The sequence below is a fragment of the Choloepus didactylus genome, chromosome 13 (genome assembly GCF_015220235.1).
Source record: "Choloepus didactylus isolate mChoDid1 chromosome 13, mChoDid1.pri, whole genome shotgun sequence".
Lineage (NCBI taxonomy): Eukaryota > Metazoa > Chordata > Mammalia > Pilosa > Megalonychidae > Choloepus > Choloepus didactylus.
This window is the reverse complement of record NC_051319.1, coordinates 77,040,647-77,068,148: the sequence shown is the minus strand read 5'-3', so window position 1 is coordinate 77,068,148 and position 27,502 is coordinate 77,040,647. Positions and strand designations below refer to the sequence as shown.

The window sequence follows — 27,502 nt, the reverse complement described above, 5'->3', positions numbered from 1 at the left end:
GCAACGTTAAATGATCCATGTTCTGCCTTTTGTCTGAGGGAGGGACCAGTCTAGATGTGAAGACTGCTTGCATCTGGGGTGGCAGGTCCTCGAGTGCCATTTCTGTGGAGTCTGGAGCGTAGCTGGGCAGGCCCTGGCCCCTGAGTTGCAAGGAGGTCTTATCTGACTCAGACAGAGTGCTCTCCCATCCCTGGGACTGATTTTATGACCCACCTGGGGAGGGGGCAGCATTGAAGAGGTGTGCTCTGTCTGCTGGTACCATGCTAGTGCTGGCAGGGATGGAGAATGTTCTGGGCCCTTTGCCGAAGTGTTCTGCAAGCCTCCTTTGGGCTGCATTACCTCAGCCTCCTGCGCTTCATTCTAGGATTGCTTCGCGCTGTCTTCTCGTGGGAGGGGGCAGGCCCATCTCTGGCTGGGGCACCTGCCATTAGGCAGGGTGTGTTTCTCAAAGGCCTGGTGGGTGGTTTCCTGTTCTGTCCCTGGGGTGGGTACCTTCGGGGTTTGTTTGGGGAGGAAGGAACAAGTGGGGAGATGGGAGTTTTCAGACTTGAAAGAGCCATAGTGGCAGCCTGTTATGGATCTGCCCGTGTGCTGTCTGTGCCCCGACCCTCCGTGGGCACTGAGCCTTGGTTGGATGGACAATAGGCTGAGCCACCCATGGTTCCAGCCTGATCATGGGCAAGAAATAACAGCAGCAACATTAAAAATAGGACAGAGTAAACAGCTCACTGAGCTGTTCTTCCCTGCTCTGATACAAATGTGGGTTGGGATAGAATTAATAAAACATATGAAAAAAGTAAAATAGAATCTGGACTACAATTTTACAATTTATAATTGTGAAAGTTTTTAGTTGCTTCTTTCATAACAAACTCATTGGTTCTGTGGGCTCCCTGTAATCTCTTTGAAGCTAAGGCCTTGGTCAGGAATGCAGTTTCCAGTTATGATATTGCTCCCCTGGGCTACCTTTATGGTGTCTTACAGCTCCAGGAACATGCTATTCCTGTGTTTATTTGTGTAAGTACATATATATGTATCTTCACGTGGGGAGTTTGAAGATTAAGTTTGGTAATTAAGTATATCACATTTTAAAAAATGGAACCAGCCCTCTGGTAAATTGAATTTCTGGCTCATTGGGAGGAAAGGGTGTGGGAGATGATGCTTTCACATGATCTCCTCTTCTGGATGGAGCACACACTGTGGGCTGACTTGGATTAGGATTTTAATTCTGTGTACACAGCATGTTTTGTTTCCTGGCTGCTAAAGCAAATACCATGCCATGGGTTGTTTTAAACAATGGGAATATGGCTCATGGTTTTGAGGCTAGGAGATGTCCAAAGCCAAGGCATCAGCAAGGCAATGATTTCTCCCGGAAGACTGTGATGTTCTGGGGCTGGCTGCCAGTGGTCCTTGGCTCTTGGCTTTTCTGTCACATGGCAATGCACGTGGTGGCATCTTCTTAATCTTCTGGGTTCCCAACTTCGAGCTTCTGAATGCCCCTTCAGGCTTCTTTCTCTGTGGCCTTCTCTATAAGGGCATTAGTAATAGGATTAAGACCCATCCTGATTCAGTTGGGTCACGCTTTAACTGAAGTGGCCTCATCAAGAAGTTCTGTTTACAATGGGTTCACATCCACAGGAATGGATTAAGTTTAAGGGCATGTTTTTCTGGGGTTCATAGCTCCAAGCCATGACACAGCGTGTCAAAGCCTCCCAGGGACACACTATGGTTCTTGGGGCAAGGTCTATTTCAGTCAACATCCTTCCTTGAACACTGAGACGGTTAATCAATATTGTTGATTGACTTAGTGACATGCAGCAATCTCAAATAGAACTTTGATTCATAGTTGGTTTTTAAAGCATAGTCACACTGGAACACAATAAATATTTGTTTAAGTTAAACTTTTTTTGGGGGAATGTGGTTGCATTTCCCTGCCGTATGAGGAGTTGCCTAATTAGGTAGGTTTTACTGTATTTTCTGTGATGAATCTGACACTCTAACAGTGGGTTCCCTTTAAATCCAAAAATTTGGTGAGAAGTTGAACCCATTTTGGCACATAGCATGTAATCCATAAATATTTGTTGAATGAATAAAATCTGAACTGAGTGGAAAATACATTGTCATGAAAAGCTCTGGATTCTATTCAGTGCTTTTGATGTCCTAGCAGCCGACATTTTGGAAGAAGATATGCTTTATTGGCAAGAGTCCTGCAATTCAGTAAAGTAGCTGGCTCATGGGAATGTGTCTTTGACAGTTGGTTTATTCGGCAAATATTTACTGACTATGTCCGGGGCCTGTGCTCAGCCCTGGGGAAGCCAAGGAGAAGAGATCTAAAGTCAGGCTGATCTTTCGTCAGCAAAGACTTGCTGGGAAGTACTTTGTAACCAAGTCCCAAAACTCCTATTTTCTATGATCTCTGAGCACAGATCAAGAACATTATTTAGAAGTGAAAAAAATAGCCAAAATAAATCTTTTCACTAGGAAATTTTAACAAACTTGAATGTATACCTTTTGAATTAAACAGAAAATAAAAACTGATATTGCAGACTATTTTGAAATGAGAACTGATGAGACCCTGCATCAAAGACTGTCTTTCCCTACCCAAAATCCATTTTCCCTTTTTTAGTATCATAATTCTGGACCCCAAAACTCTCAGCTTCCCTTGTAGGTCAGTAAGATGGAAATGGTAATTGTGTGGATAGGACATTTGGGAAACACTTTTTACCCACCCCCCACCCTTCCCCCTTTCTACAATATTGACATCTAAGTTGAAGCTCCAGCAGTCCTATGTCCCATGGACTGTGAAAATGGCAGCTGGGTGTTAGGGACGGTGGAGCAGAAATACAGAAGTAGTTAGTCTGCAACCCTGCTGATTTTGTGGAACAGCCATACCAACTATAGTCTGCCCACTTCCTGTATGTCTTTGTATAAAATTAAAATAAACCTTATTTGTTGTTGCCCCCCAAAACAACAACAACAACAAACTTATTGGGTGTCTCAAACTCTGGACACAAAAAGGAGCACAAGGCAGCACCGGCTTCTCTTCCGCTCCTGGGAGGATGAGGCACCTGGCACTGTTAGTGCTGGGTGGATTTTTATTAGTTGTTAATTATGTATAATAGTTTTTATCGATAGTTAATTAATTGCAAATGTGTTTGTTCTGGTGGTTCCCTTTTATTATAGCAGAAGATGGCTGTGCCTCCAACATATGTTGATCTTGGGAAATCTGCCAGGGATGTTTTCACCAAGGGCTATGGTGAGTGTTGCAGGGAATGGCATGGCATTTGAGCTCATAGACTGGGTTGGCATGTTTGGTGGGATTTTACCCATAACCAATTGGGAGACCTGTATCAGTCCACTGCTTGGTAACTTCCATGTCAGGGAAAAAAAGTGAGCTTTCTGTGTCTAGCAAAGCAATTTTGGTTGTGCACCTGCTAGGGGCAGGCTCGTGAATTGTTGCAGACAAGTGGGCTTTCTCATTCTTTTTAAGTGTGGAGCAGCTCTGCTGCTGCAGTGAAGTTCTGCTTCTATATTTAGCCCATCCTTAAGCATACTCCCATGAGGCCTGGTGACTGTGGCTCTGCCACTGCCAGGAACCTTCCTCTGAGACCCTGCTGGGGGCTCAGGTGAGGCTCAGGTGGGGCTTGTGCCCAGCCTGTCTGTTGCTCTTCCACAGCAGCTGAGCTCCATGCACAGGCAGGCAGCAGCAGAGACTGGGTTTCCTCAACCTGCATGGCTGGCACGTACATCCTTCTAAAAATAAGTGTTTTGAAACAGTTGTGAGGGAGGCAGAGATGCTACTCTAGAATTAGTTATTTAACCTAACAGTCATCGTCTTCTTTCTTTAGGATTTGGCTTAATAAAGCTTGATTTGAAAACAAAATCTGAGAATGGTTTGGTAAGTTGTCCAGTTTATATGGAGTGTGGCTATTTAGTGTAGATCCACAAATAACTGCTATGTCCTAGGTGGCAAAGCCAAGCAGGAGAAACTTTCTTGATTGTGGTAATTCATGGCTGTCACACGTATTGCTTCTTGTATGGGATGGGTGGTCCAGCGAAAGTGCACCAATAAGCCCCCAATCCAACACCTCAGCTGTATTCAGTGCCAGATAATTATTTTTAAAAAATCATTAATAGTCCCTTTTAGATTGTCATTGTTGAAAAGGAGACATTTTAAGATTGAATTAGTGCATTGTCAGCTTTAGTTCAATACTTTTTCCCTGCGCTAGGCTGGTGGCAGTATGGAAGGGGAGAGGTGTCTTCCTCTACAGACTAAAGAGTTACAGGGGAGGAAGGAGGCTGCTGTCTCTTGATAAAGAATTCCTTTACCCCATCTGTACTTTAAATATCTAATATTTAAATTAGAACTAGCTTTTGTGTGCACACATTCAGGGCCTCACCTCTTGCATAGAGGAAAGCACAGTCCTTTTAGGGGTGATGATACAAAGTGAAGAGCTGGTGTGCAGGCTGTGACTTTCTCTCCCCTTTAAAGGAATTTACAAGCTCAGGCTCAGCCAACACTGAGACCACCAAAGTGACGGGCAGTCTGGAAACCAAGTACAGATGGACAGAATATGGTCTGACATTTACAGAGAAATGGAACACTGACAACACACTAGGCACCGAGATTACCGTGGAAGATCAGGTAATGGCCACCTGTGAAAACACACAGTTTTATTAATTCACATCTGCTGGCCTGCCTTGTGATAACAGCTACTGACAGATTTCTTTTCTGTTCAGCTCGCACGTGGACTGAAGCTGACCTTTGATTCATCCTTCTCACCTAACACTGGGTAAGAATCTCATCTCGGCAAGGATGTTCTGTGATGTGGCATGCAGTGGAAGCTCTTTGTGATGCTGAATTTTGGGGTTGGGACTGATGTCACCAAAGGGGCAGCCTCCAAGGCCAGGAGACTCAAAGTCTCTGGTTTTTATTTGGTCCCGGGACATGTCTGCTAACAGACTCAACAAATGTTTTTGCTTGCCTCCTGTGTTTGACTCTGTGCCTAACTGGGAGTCTGTAGGGACTGTGCCATGGCTGCTGTCCCCTAAGGAGCTTCCTGTCTAATGGAGGATTTGGACAGTGTTTTGTAATAGGATTCTGCACTGGCCACTGGTGTTCTGCTGGCCTCAGCCATGGAGGCTGCAGGATTTCTGGCCTAGTAATGCTCTATTTCATGCAAGTGAGGCTGCTGGGATGTCAGTGGTCAAGGCCACAGGACAGTGGGCAACAGTTGGAAGCAGGGACCAACTGATCAGTGTGGCAGCCCCATGTCTCAGGCTTGGGTAGCCCTTCTCCCAGCTTCCTGCTTGGGGAAACTAAGACTCGGGGACTTAACTGCAAGGTGGTTCCTGAGGCTTCACTTTCTGCTCCAAGCTCCTCTGGCTGCGAGAAGATTAGGCTCCATGGCTTTTGCACAATGGAGGGAACATGGTGTGTTGGTCTGCCTCAGTTCCTAGAGGCTTTTCAAAATGGCTAGAAGGAACCATTCCCTCCTAGAACACACTATTGTTTTTTCCCACTCAGAGTAGAGGGTCTCCTAAACTTGGATAAAGTTGTTTTGCATACTGATGATGGGATCAAGACATACTGAATTTTATTATTTGCCATTCCATATTATTTCCTTCCCTCTCTCTCTCCTTTTATTCCTTCAAACAAATGTTTATTGAGGGAGGGCCCACTGGGTCCAGGCCCTAGGCTGGGTGCAGGGTGACCTCAAGGGACCAGGCAAACAGGGTTCCTGCCCTGCGGTGGGATGGTCTTTCTTTAACTCAATTTTGGATGATCTGAAGACCGCTGGCCGGGAGCTGAAGTTACTCTTGTTCTTGCCTCTGCTATATTTGCTCCCGTCAGGTGTATTGGCACCTTGCTGTGATGGGGAAGTTACCCAGAGAGACCCTCTGATGGGACAAGGGGCTGGAGGATGTGGGCACATGCTTGAACTTGCTGCCTGGGACTTCGCCTGCTGCCCTGAGATAGCAGGCTTTAGAATTTTACAGGGTTTTCCATTAACTTGGGCTGGTTTGCCCATAAGTTGCCATGCCTGGCAGTAATATACATAGGAGGAATTTTTGTTTTTAATTTAACTTTTTATTTTGAAATAATTAAAATGTTGCAAAAACAGTACATAGAGTTCCCTTATGCCCTTCACCTAACTTCCCCTCATGTTAACTTCTTGTATAACTATAATATAATGATCAAAACCCAGAAATTAATTTTGATATAATACTATTAACTAATCTCTTGTCTCACTAGTGCCTTATTTCTGGGCCATGATGCAATTCAGGATCCTTCTTTGCATTTATTTGTCAGGTCCCCTTTGTCTCCTGTAATCTGGGACATGTCCTCAGTCTTTGTGTTTCATGACCTTGGCACTTTTGAGGAGTAGCGGCCCATTATTTTGTAGAATGTCTGTCCATTTGGATTTCTGTGATGTTTCCTAATGATTAAATTCAGGATATGCGTTTTGGCAGCCCCAGAGGTGATGCTGTGTTCTTCTCGATGCAAGCTATCCGGTGGTGCAGGCCACTCTGCCTCAGTGATCACTGGTTAAGGTGCTGATGCCAGGTTTCTCCACCCTAAAGCTACTCTTTTCTCTTTTAAGTAGTAAGTATCTTGTGGGGAAACTCTTTGAGACTTTGCAAGTGTTCCATTTCTCATCATACTTTGGGTCACAAGTATCGGCATGCATTGATGATTCTTGCCTGCAGCAGCTATGTGTGACAAAGAGTGATTTTCTAGTCCCATCATTTCTTCTGCATTTAGTAATTGGGATTCTGTTGTAAAGAAGGGTGTCCCTCCTTCCCTATTTATTTAATAGATTATTACTATCAGTATGGATTCAAGGGCATTTTATTCTATGGGTTATAATCCATTACTATCATTATTTATTTTGTGGCTCAGCTTGTCCCAGACATGGTCATTGGGAGCTCCTCCAAGTTGGCGTCCTGTGGGCTTTTGACAAGACCCTCATCATCTCCCACCCCATCATTTTTTGAGAACTTTCTTAATTGTGGTTTTAGAAGACATACCAGGCTCATCTTGTACTTTTCCTCCCCCTCTCCTGGTAGCAGCCATTTCTCCAAGGAGCTCTGGTTCCTTTTATTGGAGAATGATATTTAGAAACCAGAATTGTGGGCACTAGGATTACACTTTGCTGCTGGGTGTCTGAGGAGAGTTTTGATGAATTTTGGGGGAGATAGGGAGTGAAAGCTGACTTACCAAAGTGGCTGAGGGGTATAGCCTGGGAAAGTACTTTGGCGCGGAGTGAGCTGAATATAGGCCACATCTGGACAAGGCTGCAGACTTCGTCCAGGGCCAGACCCCAGCTGAGTGTCTCACCACATGTAAAGCCAGCTTGTTAACCACAAATCCGAGGCATCACTCTCGCTGGTGCTTGTCAAATTGGCACCACTCTTTAAATAGCTTTAAAAAAAATCCCAGTAATACCTGAAAGCGGAAAGGCTCCAAATACACGTTGTGCTGTATTGAAAAGAGCAGAAACTTGGGGAGAAGCCTGAGCCCCTTCCCCAGCACTGCTCCATGCTCTTGCGGAATGGGGGCCCTGGCCAGACTCCAGTGAGAGAGCAGTGGAGGTGCTGTAAATTATCGGAGCTTCTTGCCAAAGCGCACGGAAGCAATGCGAACAAAATTGAGCCCCGAGGTGCAAGTTTCATTGTCAACTTGGAAAGGGCATTGGCTTTGTCTTCAACTGCAACCTCTAAAAAGCTTTGTCTCATTGAGTATGTGGAAGGTTCAATCTTTAACTTTTTATGATGAAAATTTCAAACATACAAAAAATATTAACCCCACATCATGTTGCCATCACCTAGCTTTAGTAATTAGCAACCCACGGCTAATCTTGTTTTATTTATACATTAATACTCTCCTCTTCCTCTCCCCTAAATTATTTTGAAGTAAATAGCAGATATATAATTTAATTTATAAATATTTTAGTATGTATGTATCTTTAAAAAAGGTATAACTACAACACCATTATCACATTGAAAAAAAATTAATAATTCTTTAGTATTGTCAAATGTGCAGCTTGTTCAGATCTCCATGATTGTTTCATGAATTTTTTATAAAATAAAACATTGCCCATACTTTGCAATTATTTCATATGTCTCCTAAATCTCTTAATTTTAAGATTCTCCTCTATCTCTTTTTTCACTTGCAATTTTTTTATTACCTTTTTTTTTTAATTAGAGAAATTGTGAGTTTTACAGAACAGTGGTGTGGCACATTTGTTACAATTGATGAAGGCCCATTTTCATAATTGTTCTGTTAACTGTAGTCTGTGATTTTAGGGTTCACTGTGTTGTGCAGTTCCATGGATTTAAAAAAAAATTTATTCTAGAAACATATGTACAACCTAAAATTTCCCCTTTGTAGTATATTCAAACATATAATTCAGTGCTGTTAATAATGTTCACAATGTTGTGCTACCACCACCACCATCCATTACAAAACTCTGCCCTCATCTCAAATAGAAACTGTACATTTTAAGCCTTAACTCCCTATGCCCTACCCCCACCTGTCCCCAGGTAACCTGTATTCTAGATTGCTTATTCTAATTATTTGATCTCAGTGAGATCATGTAATATTTGTCCTTTTGTGTCTGGCTTATTTCACTCAGCATGTCTTCAAGGTTCAGCCATGTTGTCACATGTATCGAGACTTCATTCCTTCATTCCTTTTTAGAGCTGAATAATATTTCATTGTGTGTATTTACCACATTTGTTTGCCCATTCATCGGTTGATAGACTGTTGGGTTGCTTCCATCTTTTGGCAATTGTGAATAATGCAGCTATGAACATTGATATTTGAATCCCTACTTTCAGTTCTTTTGGGTATATATCTAGAAGTGGAATTGCCGGCTCATGTTAATTCTATACTTAGTTTCCTGAGGAACTACCAAACTGTCTACCACAGTGGCTGCACCATTTTACATTCCAACCAGCAATTAATGAAAACTATTTCTTCATTTCTTCTTCTCCAACACTTGTAACTTGCTGTTTTTTTTTTTTTTTTTTAATAGTAGCCATTGTAGTGGGTGTGAAATGGTATCTCATTGTGGTTTAGATTTGCATTTCTCTCACAGCTAATTGAGCATCTTTTCATGTGCTTTTTGACCATTTGAATATTTCCCTTGGAGAAATGTCTGTTCATGTGTTCTGGTTTGCTAATGCTGCTGTTATGCCAAATACCAGAAATGGATTGGCTTTTATAAAGGGGGTTTATTTGGGTACAAATTTACAGTCCTAAGGGCATAAAGGTGTCCAAACCGAGGCATCAACAAGAGGATACCTTCACTGAAGAATGGCCAGTGGTGTCTGGAACACCTCTGTTAGCTTGGAAGGCACATGGCTGGCATCTGCTGGTCCTTTGCTCCCAGGTTGTGTTTCAAAATGGCTTTCTCCAAAATGTCTCTGTGCTTCTGTCTTAGCTCCTCTCTCTCAGCTCCTGTATGTCCTTGCTTCTTTCTCTCAGGGTTTTTCTTTCCAAGCATCTAGGGGTCCTCTCTTAGCTTCTCCAGGTAAACTCTGGGCTTCATCTCTTAGCTTAGACTCTCCAAACCTTCTGTCTGCATCTCCAACCATCTCTAAGCGTCTTTTCAGCTCTTTCAGTTTCTGTGTTTCCTGACTTAGCATATGTTGGGGTGTTTTAGTCTCTTTTAAGTGTCAGTGTCTGTGTCAGCTCCTGAGCTCTCTTAGGTACTCTGGTGAACCAGTCAAGACCCACCCTGAATGGGCAGGCTCCATACCTCCATAGAAATAATCTAATCAAAGGTCTCGCCCACAGTTGGGTGAGTTACATCTCCATGGAAACACTCAATGGAGATCCAGTTTTCCAAGCACCATTTGTTGAAGAGACTATTCTTTCCGAATTGAATGGTCTTTGCCACCTTGTCAAACATCAGTTGACCACAAATATAAGGGCTGGGTTGATTTATGAGCTTTCAGTTTGATTCCATTAGTCTATATGTCTGTTCTTGTGCCACTATCATGGCATATTACTGTGGCTTTGTAATATGCTTTAAGATCAGGAAGTGTGAGTATTCCAACTTTGTTCTTTTTCAAGATTACTTTTTCAAGATGACATCCAAATTGGAAAGGAAGAAGTAAAACTTTCCCTATTTGCAGGTGACATGATTCTACATACAGAAAATCCTGAAAAATCCACAACAAAGCTCCTACAGCTAATAAATGAATTCAGCAACACGGCAGGGTATAAGATCAACTCTCCCAAATCAGTAGTGTTTCCATACACTGGTAATGAGCAATCTGAGGAGAAAATCTTGGGACCCTTACCCTTCCATATAATTTGATGATTGCCTTTTCCATTTCTATAAAGAAGGTTATTAGAATTTTGTTTGAGATTGTGTTAAATTTGTAAATTGCTTTGGGTAGAATTGACATCTTAACAATATTTAATCTTCCAATCCTTGAACATAGAATGTCCCACCATTTATGTAGGTCTTCTTTGGTTTCTTTTAGCAATGTTTTGTACTTTTCTTTGTATGAGTCCTTTACATCCTTGGTTCGATTTTTTCCTAGATATTTGATTCTTTTAGTTGCTATTGTGAATGGAATTTTTTTCTTGATTTCCTCTTCAGATTGTTCATTACCAGTGTATGGAAACACTACTGATTTTGGAGAGTTGATCTTATACCCTGCCGTGTTGCTGAATTCATTTATTAGCTGTAGGAGATTTGTTGTGAATTTTTCAGGATTTTCTGTATGTATAATCATGTCACCTGCAAATAGGGAAAGTTTTACTTCTTCCTTTCCAATTTGGATGTCATTTATTTCTCTTTCTTGTCTAATTGCTCTGGCTAGAACTTCCAATACAATGTTGAATAAAAGTGGTGAAAGTCGGTATCCTTATCTTATTCTTGATTTTAAAAGGAAAGCTTTCACTCTTTCATCAGTATGATGTTAGCTGTAGTTTTTCATATATGTCCATTATCATATTGAAGTTTCTATTCATTCCTATTTTTCTAAGTGTTTTTTTTTAATCAAGAATGGGTGCTGGATTCTGTCAAAGGCTTTTTCTGTGTCAGTTGAGATGATCATGTGATTTTTCTCCTTCATTCTGTTAATTGATTTTCTTACGTTGAACCACCTATGCATACCAGGATAAATCCCACTTGAACATTGTGTATAATTCTTTTAATGTGCTGTTGGATATGGTTTGTCAGTAGTTTGTTGAGGATTTTTGCATCTTTATTCAGTAGAGATCTTGTTCTCCAATTTTCTTTTCCTGTAGTATCCTTACCTGGCCTTGGTATGGGGGTAATGTTGGCCTTGTAGGATGAATTAGGGAGTATTTCTCATTAATTTTTTAGAAGAGGTTGAGCAGGATTGGTGTCAATTCTTGGACTGTTTGGTAAAATTCCCCCATGAAGCCATCTGGTCCTGGGCTTTTTTTTTGTGGTTGGGAGGTTTTACTAGTTACTGGTTTTTTGAGATCTTCTATTTCTTCTTGAGTCAGCGTAGGTAATTTGAGTGTTTCTAGGAATTTCTTCATTTCATCTAGGTTATCTAATTTGTTGGTGTTGTTCACAATATGCTCTAATAGCCCTTTTTATTTCAGTGGGGTTGGTAGTAATGTCCCCCTTTTCATTTCTTATTTTAGTCATTTATGGCTTTTTTCTTTGTTAGTCTAGCTAAAGGTTTGTCAATTTTAGTGATCTTTTCGAAGAACCAACTTCTGGTTTTGCTGATTCTCTGTATTGTTTTCTTATTCTCTCTTTCATTTATCTCCACTCTATTCTTAGTTATTTCCTTCTTTCTTCTGGCTTTTCATTTACTTTGCTCTTTTTTTTTTCTATTTCTTCCAGTTTTGAGGCTAGGTTTCTTATTTAAAATCTTTCTTCTTTTTAATGTGAGCATTTAGAGCTTTAAATTTCCCTCTCAGCACTGTGATTGCTGCATCCCATAAGTTTTGGTATGTTGTATTTTCATTTTTATTCGTTTCAGGATATTTCATAATTTCCCTTGTGATTTCCTCTTTAACCCATTGGTTGTTTAAGAGTATGTTGTTTGATTTCCACATATTTGTGAAATAAATAGCTTCTCATTCTGTTACTGATTTTTGACTTTGAAGAAAATATATTGTATGATTTCAGTATTTTTGAATTTATTGAGACTTATGACCTAAGATATGGTCTATCCTGGAGAATGAACCATGTACACTTGAGAAGAATGTATATTCTACATGAAGTGTTCTATATATGTCTTTTAGGTCTAGTTGGTTTAGAGTATTGTTCAAGGCTTGTATTTCCTTATAGATCTTCTGTCTAGATGTTCTATCTATTATCAGAAGTTGTATATTAAAGTTTCCTACTATTAATGTAGAACTGTCAGTTTCTCCTTTCAAATCTGTCAATATTTCATATATTTTGGAGCTCTCCTGTTGGGTGCATATATATTTGTAATTGTTATGTCTTGTTTAATTGGCTCTTTTATCACTATATAATGACTATCTTTGTTTCTTGTAACTGTTTTTGACTTAATGTCTTTTATCTGATATTAGTATAGCTACTCCAGCTCTCTTTTTGTTACTATTTGCATGATACATTATCCTTTCACTTTCATTCTACTTGTGTCTTTTAATTTAAGGTGAGCCTCTTGGAGACAGTATGGAGTTGAGTCATCCATTCTGCCAATCTTTGCCTTTTGACTAGAGAGTTTAATCCATTTACATTTAAGTCACTACTGATAATGTAGGACTTTCTTATGCCATTTTGTTAATCTTATACCTTTTTTGTCCCTCAGTTCTTCCATTAATGCCTACTTTCATATTTTTTTGATTTTTTTTTTTTGATTTATTTTTTATTTTACCATATTGAGCTCCTTCTCATTTCTATCTGGCTATATTTTTCATATATTTTTCTTGTGGTTACCATGGGGTATAAATTTAACATCCTAAATATATAACAATCATATTTGATTTGATACCAACTTGACTTAAGTTGCATACACATAAATTGTCCCTAAACCCCTCTGCCTCCCCATTTTTTTTGTACTTGTTACAAATTATGTCTTAGTGCATTATATGTTCAAAAGTATAGATTTATCATTACTTTCTATGTATTTGCATTTTAGTACCCATAGGAAGAAAGAATTGGAGTTACATACCAAAAAATACAATGCAATACTGGCATGTCTTAATCTGTCCCTCATTTTTGAAAGAGAGTCTCACTGGATATGAAATTATTGGTTGGCAATTGTTTTCTTTCAGCACTTTAAGTATTTCAGCCTACTGCCTTCTGGCCTCCATGGTTTATGATGAGAAATCAGCACTTAATCTAATTGGGACTCCCTTGTACATAACACTTTTGCTTTTTACTTGCAAATTTCAGAACTGTCCTTGACCTCTGCATTTGACAGTTTGATCAGTAAGTGACAGGGTGAATTTTTCTTCAAGATTATACTGTTTGTTGTTCTCTGGCCTTCTTGGATGCGCATATTCATGTCTTTTGCTAAGTTTGGGAAGTTTTCTGTCATTATTTCTTTTGACTATTCCTTCTGCCCCTTTGTCTCTTTCTTCTTCTAGAACTCCCAGAATGCATGTATTGATACACCTGATGGTGCCCCAGAGGTCTCTTAAGCTATTTTTACTTTTTAAAATTCTTTTTTTGTTGTTCCTCAGCCTGATTCATTTCAATTGTCTTGTCTTCAAGTTCACTCATTCTTTATTCTGCCATCTCCAATCTGCTGTTGAAACTCTCCTGGGCATTTCTGATTTCATTTATTGTGGTTTTCAACTCCAGTAGTTCTCTTTGGTTCCTTTTTAAAATTTCTCTCTCTTTATTGAGATTTTCATGTTGTTCATTCATTGTTTTCATAACCTTTAGTTCTTTCTCTGTATTTTCCTTCATCTCCTTGCATAGATTGAAGATATTTTTTAAAAACACTTTGGTAAGTCCACAGTCTGTTCTTCTTCATTGATGTTTTCTGGATTTCTATCCTCTTCCTTTGGATGGGCCATCATTTCCTGTTTGTGTGTCTTGTAATCTTTTATTGTACACTACTCTAGGATTTATTCAGATGTCTGTTTCTTGAGCTTGTAACCAGCTACTGATACGGCAGAGATTTTCTTGAGCCCTAGGCATTTTTGAAGTACAGGTTCCTCCCTGTCTTTTCTGAGCTTTTGTCTTGTCTTGGTCTTGGTCTTGCTAGTGGCTCAGGAGTTCCCCTGTTTACAGGAGTTTGAATGCTCTCTAATTCCTGGGGACAGATCTCCTCTCTCTCTCCTGGGTGTTCCACTGCTGGACTTAAAGCAGGTGAGCTCATCCACCTCAATTGTTTCTTAAACACTGCTTTCCTTGTCTCAAGGTGGTTTTTCTGGAAGGCAAATTCTGGGAAGGTGGGCTCGACCAAGAGGAGTTTCCCAAGTTAATCATTCCCATCCAGAACAAGGCCAGGAGCCCACAAAGGGAGCACTAGTTGGGTTCAAACTGCCATGGAGGGGGAATGAGGGAGGGTCCGGGAAGGGTGCCGGGATCTTCTTTCATGGCTCCCCAAAGCTGCAGTTTCTTTGCCTACCCGGCAAATGCAGCCCTTCACCTGTGCTCTGCAGCTCTGAGGAAGTGCACCATCTTCAAGTCTCCTCTGTCGCCTTTGTTTGGGGCAGGTTGGCGCAATGGCTGCCCTCAGAGCCAGACCCTCAGTGATCCGAAGTAGCTAATCAAAAGCTGTGATTAGTAATCGGCATGTGTCCAGCCCAGATCTTGGGAAAGTGGACTATTATGTCCCTTTCTAGCACCAGCAAGCTACACTACTGTCGGACCTCGTTGCCTTGAGAGTAGGGGATTGGTGCTGGTAACTGCCGGTGGTGGAAGAGTTTACTGATATTTAACATAAGTACCAGCCTCTTCCTCCCATTCTTCCCTGGATGCTGTACAGTGTTTTACTGGAATCCAGAGTTTTGAAATAGTTGATTCAGATGGTTCTTGCCTATTTAATAGTGGGAAGATGGACTGATTCCTGGAGCTCCCTTCTCTGCCATCTTCCTGCAATCCTCTCCTTCTCCTTGCAATATATTTGTTGAAGAAACTGGATCTTTTGTCCTGCGGAGACAAATTTGATGATTGCATCTCCAAGGTGTCATTTAACTTGTTCCCCTATCCCCCAGATTTCCTGTGAATTGGTAAGTTTAGAGGCTTCATTACCTTTAGGTCCTGTTGAGGCCGGGTGTGCTAATACTTTATAGGTGGTGCTGTATGTTTCCATTAGGGTGCATTTATAGGCCTGGTTGTCTATTTTTATGATGTCACAGCCATTCATAATCCATTAATTCATTAGGCGTTGCAAAATGGTGATAATTCCAATTTTATCACTCCTTCTTCTTTTATTAGCTGGAATATTTCAGTAAAGAGAAACTCTTCGTCAACCATTTTTTTACCTCGAGGTATGGTTAGTATAGGAGAGGTGGATGCACATTTGGTTCCTTATTTTATTGACTTTTTCCAAGTAACTAGTTTGTTCCGTAGTCTCTAAAGATGACTTGTGTGCATTTGTGTTTTGAGTGTTGTTATGAAATCATGGATTTAAAAATATTTGATATATTTCAATTATTTGCCAATATTCTTATTGATGCTCACATTGTCCCATCTTTGAAGTTCCCGGGAGCATCTTCAGATTAGCTCTTAAGTCCTTTTGACCCAATCCAGTAGGCTTTGATAGATATTTCAGGCTCGTCTTGTACATTTCCTGCCCCAGATCTGTAACCAGCCATTTCTGCAAGGAGCACTGGTTCCTTTTAGGAGGGAATGGTATTTAGAGGCCCCAAACTGGGTTCTGGGGATGAAGCCTTGACCTCAATGCAAATGAATCTCAGGCTACACTGGGCTCTGTACAGGTCCTTGGGCCACTGGGCAGATCTCGTTTCTTATGTTGACTTTTGTTGAGAATGCAAGTTGCTGTGGGAGAGGTCCTTTTTGTAGCTGAATGGCAGGCACTGTCAGGTGAAAATAATCCAACTTTTATTCGATAGGTGTGATTTTGTTCTCTAGTGTTTACTTTTTACGTCTTACATGGTGATATTATCTTTGCAGGTGACATGATTTACCCATCCTTCTGAGGCATGCTTGTCTTGAGTAGTGGGCAAAGGAGGCACTGAACTGATCACATACTCAAATCTGGAATCAGAGGCTGGGGCTGGGATCTTAGTGTGTCAAATAGGATTTCTTGGCCCCTATGACTGCAAAGCACTAGTGCCCAGTTCTCTGAAATATTACATATTCTTTGGGATCTCATGAGTACTGAATTAAAAGCCAGCTCATTGTTGTATTCACTTGGAAGGCATCTAGTACTTTTTTCTTTATTTAGGAGGTGAGCTACAAAGTAAGAAGATGATCATTTCCTTAAAAGCTGCTGTTTACCTGGCTGCCTTCATGGCAGATATATCTTTTCCCAGATTTAGAAAATAGCAAGATGCATCTGTTTCACAATTACCTAATAAATGGCTGCCATTTTCTGTTGTAGGCCGCTTCTTTAAGCATAGGCAGAGGATAATAAAATAAAACAAAAAATTTCTCACTTACTTTTCCAGTTTTTTCTGCCCGTGTTCTCACTTGATTATTGTAGCATATCTGCAAACTGGGTTCCAGTTGAGTAGAGGTTGTGTCTTGCCCATTGTTGGCACAGGAGCTACTTATTGGAGAGCTGGGGCCCCTGACTTTGCCCCCTTCCTGTATATTTAAACCAGGATTAAAAAAAAAATTCTGTGTCTTGATATGATTGTGCCTAGGTGATTAGATTCTGATTTTAATATGATTTCTTTTTCTTCAGGAAAAAAAATGCTAAAATCAAGACAGGTTACAAGCGGGAGCACATTAACCTGGGCTGCGATGTGGATTTTGACATTGCCGGGCCTTCAATCCGGGGTGCTCTGGTACTGGGTTATGAGGGCTGGCTGGCTGGCTACCAGATGAATTTTGAGACTGCAAAGTCACGAGTGACACAGAGTAATTTTGCAGTTGGCTACAAGACTGATGAATTCCAGCTTCACACTAATGTGTAAGTGCATGTGTGGGTGTGGGTGCATATAGTAGAGGAATTATTTTTCATTATTTCTTTCTAAGCAAAGTTTTTCGTAACTGTAAAGTGAATTTGTTGGAATCCGATGAGCCAAATGGCCTGTTTGTATTTTTCTGTTTCCCATTTACCCTTTTCCTAATATCCTACTTAGGTTCTTTCCAAGCTATAAGCATTAAGTATTGTCATTGGTACACACAGGGTGATCTATTAATTGCAGCAAAGGTGTGGTATCATCCCAGAGAGGAGTCTTTTCTATGCAGCTTTCTGGCCACTGGGGAGCCTTTCAATTTTAGTTAGCAAAATGGGGGGTGGGGTAGGGGGGAGCATAGCAATCTTCCTCTGTAAATGTCTCAGGATAGCTTACCTGGATTTAATGAAATGTAGGCATTGTAGATAAATTAGGAGATTATTATCTCAGTTAAATACAAAGTGTCTGCTTTGCATGGTGGGGCATTTAAAAATTTATTAACTACTTGACAATATGATGAACAGAGAAAAAAATTTGCAGGTTAGGTTTTGAGGGAGTCCTTTGTTATTGAACTTGAGAAGTAGAGTGATGATTTAGGTTAAGAGTAATACAAATTTCAATGATAAGAATCACGGAGACATGCTCTGGAATGACTATGGTTTGTTAATTTTTGGGGGGTAAGGTAGGAACATGTTGGAAGCAGTGTAGTTATTTTAGGTTGTTTTTCTTATTCCTTTGTTTTGGTTGTGTTTGAAATGTAGTTTTTTTTTTTGTTGTTTGTTTTTTAATTTTTTGATAAATAAAGTTAAAAAAAAAAAAAGAATCCCAGAGATATGAGGAACTGGTCTGTGGCACAAATGGGATGCACGTTTACCAAGTTTCTTTCTTTCCACTAGAGGTCACTAAAACACTTTTAAAATTTAAGACAAATAAATGGTATTAGTCTCTACATTGAAACATTTCCATTGAATATTTTTTTGAGGGATTTTTATAATTAGTTTAAAATGTTGAGTCTTTTGAAACTAAATAGTCACAGGAAAATCTGTAGAGATGGAGGACACATCAGTATTTGCTGGGGATTGGGAAGGGTGTGACTACAAAGGGATAGCGTGAGGGAGGTTTCGGGGGTTATGGTACTGTTCTGTACCCTGATTGTGGGAGTGGTTCCCTGAATCCATATGTGAGTTAAAATTCATGGAAACATACACCAAAAAAGGTCAATTTTACTGTATGTTAATTTAAAAAAAGAAAACATACAACAAAGCCATAGGAAAAATACTACAAGCATAGAAGTGGTTCTTTAGTTTAGAATTCTGACTGGAATGGGAAGTTCTTCCTTGGTTTGGAGTTGGAAACTGGCATCAGTTCTAGGAGAAGCAATGACTCTTGGCTGTTTCCCCCACATACCTGAATAAGTACAGTGAACATGGTTTATCTTTGGAGACAGGGTGGAGGCAGTTGCCACAACTAACCTGGGCTTGCCCTTGTTCTTGCAGAGAGGACTAGACATGCACATACGTTCTCTGGGCTTCATATAGACATATTTGAGCAATGAATTCCCTCTGTTTCTGGTTTTGAGACTTTGGTACAAAAAGGCAGTATTGCTGATTTTAGAATGTATTGGAAAACCTGACCTTTCCTTTTAAACACATTTAAGTCCAATAAAACTTACCCGTTTGAGTGCTATCATACTGAAGTCACTCATAATCTGAGAATCATTTATTTTCAACAAGCTTAGGCTTTCTGAAGAAGACAGGGTTCCTTGCTTTCTCTGTGGTACCACCTGTGAATCAGGCAGCATCTAAACTCTGCCTCTATTTTCTGGAAACAAAATGTCTGGCTGAATTTCCAGGGAAAATGTAAGAATTCAGATTGTTTTTGATGAGCATATACTTCAGGGAGGTGCATATTGGTGAAGAGTGGAGTTTGCAATGAAAGAGCAATACAGTTTATTCTTGGGTTAGTGAGCTCTAAGCCCTTTGCTGGATTCTAAAACATGGGCTCTGTCTTATTGTTTCCATTGCCATTTCCATCTGAAACACCCAAAACAATGAGGCAGAACTTTGACATTGTTATTTTATGTTAATGTAGGTAAGCATGAAGGCCCCAGATGTAGGGAGGATGATTATGTGATTATTCCTTTTTTTAATTGCAGCATTAACATTTTTATTCTTAAGTATTTATCAGTTAAATACTTGGATAAAATCAAATTGTACAAAAGAGCTTATGAAAAGCACTGGTTCCATGTCTCAGCATCCTCCTCCCAGCTCCCCAGGGGCAGCCACTTTAACCATTTCTGTTTCCAATGGTTCCCTCCGTGGAGAAGGATTGCTTCCAGCCATGCACCAACATGCACCATATGTATAGACAACAATTCCAAAATAAGTAACAATAGACAGTGTATGATCTGTGCAGACCCCAGGCTGGGAGAGAAAGAGAAAGTATAGATTTTATCTCTGAGCTCTTTGTACACACTTTTGGGCATGGCAGTGACCATACAAGTGTGTACAGGCTGTTTTGCAGGATCAACTGGGTGGAACAGACTTCCAAATTCCAAGAGCTTGACCACAGCCCCAAAAGAGGAGGAGGAAGATTTGGATGACTGGAGAGGGGAAGGGGTATTTCCAGTGACAGGATTCAATTTGGTATATTTGGAAGAGAGGAAGGAGTTAGGCCGGCTGGGGTTTTGATTCATTTATGAAAGAGTAATGTAGTAAGAAACTTCCCTCTTCAAACCCTTCCAGAACTGTAGATGTTGCAGTGTGGGGTCAGCAGCATGCACAGGTGGATGGGTCTGAATTGTAGGTTCAGTTCCTTTGCTGTTGCTGCTCCTCCAAGCGGTTGTAGCTGCAGCTGGTGGTGCTGAGAGCTGTAACCTGCCTTCTCAGGACTCCCAGTGGCCCAGCCTTTCCCTCTGCCTATGTTTTCTTCCCATTTGCTTCCACTCTGCTACCATTTTTATGATAAAATCATTTGTAAAAGTGATAACAGTATCAGCAGAAAAAAAATTCACTCATAATTCCCATGTCCTAGTTGCTGCTTGTTTTAAAGGATATTTTGGAAGCAAACATCAAGGCTTGAGGCTTGAGTAGTTGACAGGGCTGCCAGTGATGGTTGAAATAGTTTTCCTCTTCCTCTGAACCTTCCTGACCCTGGTGTCTGTTCCATTCCCCTCAGGCTTTCTGTAATTTGGTTCCTCTTCTGTGAAATTGGTGCATTTCAGGCCTTCTCAATACCAGTGGTAGTCCGATCTGTTTTCCAGGCATATGTGCCTGGGCTCCAGCCACCTCCCGGGTGCCTTGGCATCTGTGCTGTGCTTGTTGCAGGAATGATGGGACGGAGTTTGGTGGCTCCATTTACCAGAAGGTGAACAAGAAGTTGGAGACTGCAGTCAATCTCGCCTGGACAGCCGGAAACAGTAACACTCGTTTTGGAATAGCAGCCAAGTACCAGATCGACCCTGATGCGTGCTTCTCGGTGGGTACCTGTGGAATCATGCACCTCTTAGGAAACAGGCCCTGCCTCATCCTTAGGTTGGAATCCTTCAAGATTCTTGGAGTTCTGGGCTTTGGCATAGAGATTTTCTCACTGTGAAATGAGTTCAAAATGAGTGTGCCAGGCACTGTGCAGAGCCCATTATGTATGTGGGTTATTGTATTTGATCTTTATAGCAACACATTTGAAGTAGGTGCTTTTTTTTTTTTTAAACCATCCCTGTTTTTACAGATGTGAAATGCAAGCTTAGAGAGCTTGAGTATCTTGCCCAAGGGCACACAGCCAGTAAGTACTGGGGCCTGGATTTGATCCAGACTCACTTGCTATTGAACCTTCTCCTTTAACCAGTCACTGTTCTGTTCATCAAATTGTAAGGGGGGATGCCCTGAAACCTAAGGTTTTAAATGTTTGCCTTCCCTTTTATTTTCCATTCACTTGCCCAGCTCCTTTATTGCATATTAAGAAATCAGGCCCTGGCAATTTCCTTGTAGACTCTGCTGCACTGCTAATGAGACCTTGGGTTATTGCACAGTTTTTGCAATAAATCCTGTTGAGCTCAATTCTCTTGTCACAGGACACTGCAGTCTGTACTCCTTTTAGGATGTAGTGAGGAAATCTTATATTGCAGAATGGTTTCTGGTCTGGTTTGTATAATTTACAGACAACCCATTTCACCTCTCCTGAGCTGGAAACTGACTTTGGCTCCCTTAACGTTAAGCACTTAAAAACAAGGGAAAAGGAGCCTCTTTTTTTGGATGGCATGAGTAAAAAGGAACAGCAAGAAGGGGGTGCTGGCTGCTGGAAAGCCTTCCTTAGCCCTTTGCCCTTTCTAATGGGGACGTGGTGGGTGCTGGTGGTGGTATCAGGTCTGAAAACACCAGTTGAATAGGAAAACCTACACTTTGGCAGCTCCAACTTCTGCCAGGACTCTGCATTCTCATGATCTGAGCTTTCTCTGCTCCTGAGTCCTCCTGAATTCACCAGAAAGGGGCAGGGAGAAGCCAGATTTTCTTTTGACCCAGGCAGAGGAATGATTGGCTCAACTACTTCATTGAATTTCATCAACATTAAGTGATTATGTGACTGGGTCACCCTTTTGCTCTAATACAGTCGATTCTCATTATTTGTGGTGGTTAATGTCTTTAAAGTCACCATGAACATCGAATTATTGAATACTGAACCACTTCTCCAGGGGAAATACGGGGCTCGGCTCCTGTGAAAATGGTCACAACATTTTCATCAGCTGATCAATACATAACCTTATTTTATGTATGTTTCTATTTAAAGACACATTATTTTATAAATGTTGATTCATTAATATTGAACTCATGGCCAGCAGCACTGTAACTCATGCCTGTAAGACCCATCATAGACTTCCAGTGTTAAGGGACACCCCACTATGCTTGGGGGCCATTTGAAGCATGGAACCACAGCCAAAAGGGCATAAATGGGGAAAATGTGGCACTAACTATTGTCATAAGGACACTTGTTTACATATGAGAGCTGAAAGAAGAAGGCAGAGCATCACCTTGTTTGACATCACCTGGAATAAGCACAATGGGCAACCTAAATTTTTTGCCACTCTCTGCATGTTCGTGAATGACCAAGAAAGTGCCATGAATATTGATTTTGGGGATAGAAATAAATTTTAAGAAGTAGACAAACTTGCAAACACTGAATATGTGAATGATGAGGATCGACTGTGTTTTAAATTCAGGCTGGTTAGTGCTGAACCTTCATGTCAGTTTGATTTTTGTTTCTCTTTTCCATGAAAAGGAAATTTTAACAATGTTCTGCCTAAAAAACTTCAATACCCAGGCTGACATTTCCTCTGTTTTCCCTCATCCCAATAGGTAGATATTTTTAAAAAATTTTTTTATTAGAGAAGTTGTAGGTTTACAGAAAAATCATGCATAAAATACAGGATTCCCATATACCACCCCACCTCCAACACTCCAATAAATAGATTTTAAAGGATTCTTTCATACAAGGAAGCTTTCTGAAGCCTTATTTCTCTGACCAAAGTGTTCTCATGCACTGTAACTTAAATATAGACCTACCCAGTTTAAAGGGGATTGGGCATTCATGCCTCCAGGAATCAAATGTAAATAATGACTTCCTCTTAGTTGAACATTTTGTTGATATAAAAACATGAACGTTTGAAAATGAACTGACTCTGAGTTTCCCTTCTGAGAGTTAGCACTCAAATTTGATACAGTTCATATTGAATTTAATGAATCCCATAAGCAAGGAGGTACAAAAAGAATTTGATTCTGTAGACCAGTGTTGGCTGCCTAAAGAGCTCTTGTTCATTTTGGAGATAAGAAGCATGGAATCCTTAACATTTTCACTCTGTTTTGTCTTTTTCCTGACTAGGCTAAAGTGAACAACTCCAGCCTGATAGGTTTAGGATACACTCAGACCCTAAAGCCAGGTATGTGTTGGTTGTGTATGAAATCAGTTCTCTGTCTTAAAAAAAATTTGGTGCTGGATTGCTGTTTTATGTTATTGCTTATAAAATGTACACTGTAAATACATGTATATGAAGTTTTATAATTAGATGTTTATAAAGGACTGCAGTTCAGGGTCATTATAAAACTATTGGGGAATATGAGAAGTAGTAGGCAGGAAGAAACAAAAGGCCAAAGCTAACATATATTACATTTTTGGTTATTTTCTTCCACCCTTTTTTCCCACTGTGAACAGAATGTTTGACACAATTTCCAGCAGGTTCTCAACTAGCCCATAAATCATCCCCATTGTACAAAGGCAAAGAAATTGGAAAACCATTTTGGAGGTTTCTTCTATATCATCTGCTAGATCAATTTATGGAGTGCTAGAGCTCCAGGAGATAGTATCACCTTGGGGTTATTTTGGTCAGATTGGAAAGATTACATGATGTCAGAATCAGTTATCCAGGAAAAATATCAGTAAATTGTGTGTGTATGTGTGCACGCACGAGTGTAAGATCTTAGGGTCTCATTCAGGGTTGGGGTTTCATTTCAAGGGGCTGTTGCTGGAGAAGCTTGCTGTGTGGTGTCAGTGGTAGAGTTATTGTAGCAGGGGGAAGATGAAGGAAAAAAGAAAATGGGATTCCTTGAAGTGGGTTTGGGCAGGCTCTCTGGTCAATGTAATTATAATTATAGTTGTTTTATAAGCTCACTCTAAGATACCTATTGGTCAGATGTTGTTAAGCAACAAGGGTTGAAGTGCCAGGTGGTATGACCCTTGCAGATCATACCTGGAACGAGGTTCTAGTTTGGTGTGGTTTTGCCAGGGTGCTTCAGTTTCCCTCCAGGTGTAAACCTTTCTTTATTCTTTCCCCTTCCCCTTTCCTCTCCCTATTTGTTTTCCTTGCAGGTATCAAACTGACGCTGTCAGCTCTGCTGGATGGCAAGAACGTCAATGCTGGTGGCCACAAGCTTGGTCTAGGACTGGAATTTCAAGCATAAATGAATACTGTACAATCATTTAATTTTAAACTATTTTGCAGCATAGCTACCTTCAGAATTTAGCGTACCTTTTAATGTTGTATGTCTGGGATGCAAGTATTGCTAAATATCATGTTAGACCTCCAGGTTTAAAGATGATTCAGCTTTAAAGTGTTACCCTTTCAGAGGTACAGAAGAAACCCAATTCCAAAAACGGTCCTTTAAGCTGTAGACCATGGGGGGAATTTAGTGGTCCCTCTAGAGATGTCAGGTTTCTTTTTTATCTAGAAATGGCTGCAAGTGGAAGCTGATAATGTGTAGGCACTTTGTAAATTCCTATTGAATAAATGAATGAAATTGTGATTTCCTGAGAATTGAACCTAGGTTTCCTAACCCCAGTTGTGGAGAGGCTCATTGCTTAATGGTGTGTACAAACTCATTTCCAAGGGACTTTTTTAGACAGATCTTCATGACATGTTTTCACCCCAGTCCATCACCTCTTTTTACACCAAAAGTAGTCTGCAGGGCATGGTAGCTGTTTCTTTTGTGCCATTTTGGGGTGGAGAGGATGGACGTGATAAAGCCAATAATTCAGGACTTAATTCCCTCTCGTGCTGTGGTTTTGTGCCCTTGCACCACTAATAAATAGCTTCCAGAAGCTCCAGCTGCAAGCTGGCAAGAGTCTCTGTGACTGTAATCACATGGTGACAACACTCGGAATCTAAATTGGACTTCTGTTGTATTCTCATCACTCAATTTATTTTTTAGCAGTTTAGTGGATACATTTTAGAGTCTTCCATTTTGTGTGGAATTAGACCATCCCTTTCAAATGCTGTAATTAACATCACTTAAAATAAAACTTGAATAAAATATTGAAACCTCATCCTTCTGTTGTCTTTATTAACAAGCATTTAAACAAAGGAAACATGGCATTTGTTTTGATTTGTTCTTTGATTCCTTGCTCGCTCGCTCTCTCTCTGTGTATTATATATTAATAGTTTTGTATTGCCACATAGCAAATTGACACAATGAGTGGCTTAAACTATACTCATTTGTTTCACGGTTCTTTAGGGTCAGAAGTCCAGGCATGGACTGGGTTCTCTGCTTAGGTCTCAATGCTGAAATCAGAGTATCAACTGGGCTGCATTCTTATCTGGAGCTCAGGGTCCTCTTCCAGGTTCACTTGTGGCAGAATTCAGTCCTTTTGGTTGTCCGATGGAAGTCCCCATTTCCTTGCTTGCTGTCAGCTGGGGACAGCTTTCACTTCTGGAGGCTGCCTGTGTTCCTTGCCCTGTGGTCCCCTCCATCTCCCAAGACAGGAAGAGAAAAACGTCTTTATGTTGAATCTCTCTTAGGTTTCAGATCTAGTTCAGGAAGAGCCCCAACATTTTTGTTGTTGTTTGTTTGTTTTTAAATTATTTTGAAATACTTTCAAACTTACAGGACAGGTACAAAAGTAATACAATACTCCATATACAGAGAACTACAACATACCGCTACCCACCAGTTACCCAGATCCACTAATTTTAACATTTTGCCAAATTTACTGTATCATTCCGTCTATCCATCTATCCGTCCATCTTCCGAACACTTGAATGTAGGCTGTATGTATCATGCTCCTTGAACACTTAAATCCTGCCACATACATTTCCTAAGAAGAAGGATATTCATTTATGTAGCCACCTTAAGTGCAGTTATCAAGTTCAAGAAATCTGACATTGACATAAAGCTTACAGTCTATATTCCAATTTTTTCATACATCCCAATAATGTCCCTTTGAACTTATTCTCCTCCCTTGCTAGATCCCATCCAGGATCATGTATTGCATTTAATTGTCTTTTTATTTGCTCTTTTTTTGTTTGTTTGTTTTGTTTTAATCGTGGGAACATACATACATCATAAAGTTCCCATCTCAACCACTCCTAAGCATACCATTCAGTGAGATTAATCACATTCATAATATCACGGTACTCTCATTACCTTCCACTACTAAAACTTCCCATCTCCCCAAACAGAAAGCCTATACTCATTATGCATTAACTCCCCATTCCCCTTGCCCTGCACCTGGCAACCTGTACTCTGATTTCTGTCTCTGTGAACTTGCATATTCTGATACTTTCTTTGTATTTACCATGGGGCTTAAATTTAACATCCTAAATCTATAACCTCATTTGCTTTGAGACCAGCTTAATTTCAATGGTATATAAAAACTAGGTTCCTATACTCCCCCTCCCCCTACTTTTTTGTAGCTCTTGTCATAAATTACATGATTATACATTATGAGTCCAACACCACTAACTTAGCATTGCATGTTATACATTTGCCTTTTAGATCCTTAGGAAGTAAAAAAGTGGAGTTACAAACTAAAATACAATAGTACTGGCATTTATAATTATCCATGTCCTTATCCTTACTAGAGATCTTTATTTCTTCATATGGTGTTTGATCTATTGCCCAATGTCCTTTCCTTTCAACCTGCAGAACGCTCTTTAGCATCTCTTGTAAGGCTTATCTAGTGGTAATGAACTTCCTCAGCTTTTGTTTTATCTGTGAATGTCTTAATCTTTCTCTCATTTTTGAAAGACAGTTTTACCACACATAGAATTCTTGGTTAGCAAATGCTTTTAGCACTTTAAAATGACATCCCACTGCCTTCTTGCCTCCATGGTTTCTGATGAGAAATTGGCCCTAAATTTTATTGAGTCTCCCTTGTTCATCTGTTTAGAACCATTTAAAAAAAGTCTTTGCTATGTCCCAGGTCTGGTTCTCCTTTTTGGTGGTTTCTAATGCTTTAACTTGTCCTTTGCCTGGGTCATTACTTCCTGTTTCTTTGCATTTTTTGTGACCTTTTTTTGCATCTTGGACATTTTGGTATTTTAATGTGTTATTGCTGGAATTTAGATTCTGAGGTGTGTGTTCCTTAAGCTCATATCCACGTAGTAGTATGATGGAGCTTTTCCTTGGTTGCCAGGTGCTATTAAAATAAAAAGGAGGAAAAAGGAAAACATCTTTTCCAATCTTTGCATATTTACCTGTGCAACACTCCTTTTAGGGGTTACCCATTCAGTGAGTTTAGCGACTAGCTCCAGGCCAAAGTGTACAGTCTCCTTGCTTTCTGCACATGCCTTTTGTCTTGGGCCTGCACATGTGGCCCTAGGAATCCTCCCATTTAAACAGTTCTGGATACCCCCTCTTACTTTGGTAACAGTTTCTTCATGGTCCTGAGCACTGCACTGTATAATCTACAACCAGAAATCCTTTGCTTCAGGCAGCATGACTTGACTGCTCTCCTACAGCATTCTCTAGGAATTCTGAGCTGCCTTCTACACACAGGGCAAATTGTGGGACACTGAGTCCCTCAAGCCACCACCAGACAGATTGGGCCAGACATACATGCTCCCAGAATTTGCATGATGGTTACTTTGCTCCCTCAGGAACTAGGACCAAGGATGTGGACTGGCTCCTCAATGAGCTGGTGTGCAGTGGGGGAGGGACCAGCCAGGGTGCCACAAGATTCTGCTGCTTTTAAGTAGCCTTTTTCTTGATTTGTTGCTTTCCT

General features: G+C 40.5%; 1 protein-coding gene across 2 annotated transcripts in view; it reads left to right on the top strand.

Annotated features, from left to right (window-relative positions):
- Positions 1 to 24,826, top strand: part of VDAC1 (voltage dependent anion channel 1) — a 35,030-nt gene extending 10,204 nt beyond the window's left edge. Inside the window, exons 2-9 of one of the 2 annotated variants that reach the window (XM_037801397.1) lie at positions 3,181 to 3,253; positions 3,846 to 3,895; positions 4,490 to 4,642; positions 4,738 to 4,790; positions 16,801 to 17,028; positions 20,344 to 20,494; positions 22,889 to 22,946; positions 23,873 to 24,826. In XM_037801397.1, coding sequence (XP_037657325.1) covers positions 3,187 to 3,253; positions 3,846 to 3,895; positions 4,490 to 4,642; positions 4,738 to 4,790; positions 16,801 to 17,028; positions 20,344 to 20,494; positions 22,889 to 22,946; positions 23,873 to 23,964 — 852 coding nt within the window. In that variant the 5' untranslated portion in view covers positions 3,181 to 3,186 and the 3' untranslated portion in view covers positions 23,965 to 24,826. The remainder of the gene's footprint in view (positions 1 to 3,180; positions 3,254 to 3,845; positions 3,896 to 4,489; positions 4,643 to 4,737; positions 4,791 to 16,800; positions 17,029 to 20,343; positions 20,495 to 22,888; positions 22,947 to 23,872) is intronic. The other variant, XM_037801398.1, reaches the window with a different exon arrangement.
- Positions 24,827 to 27,502: the final 2,676 nt, after the last annotated feature.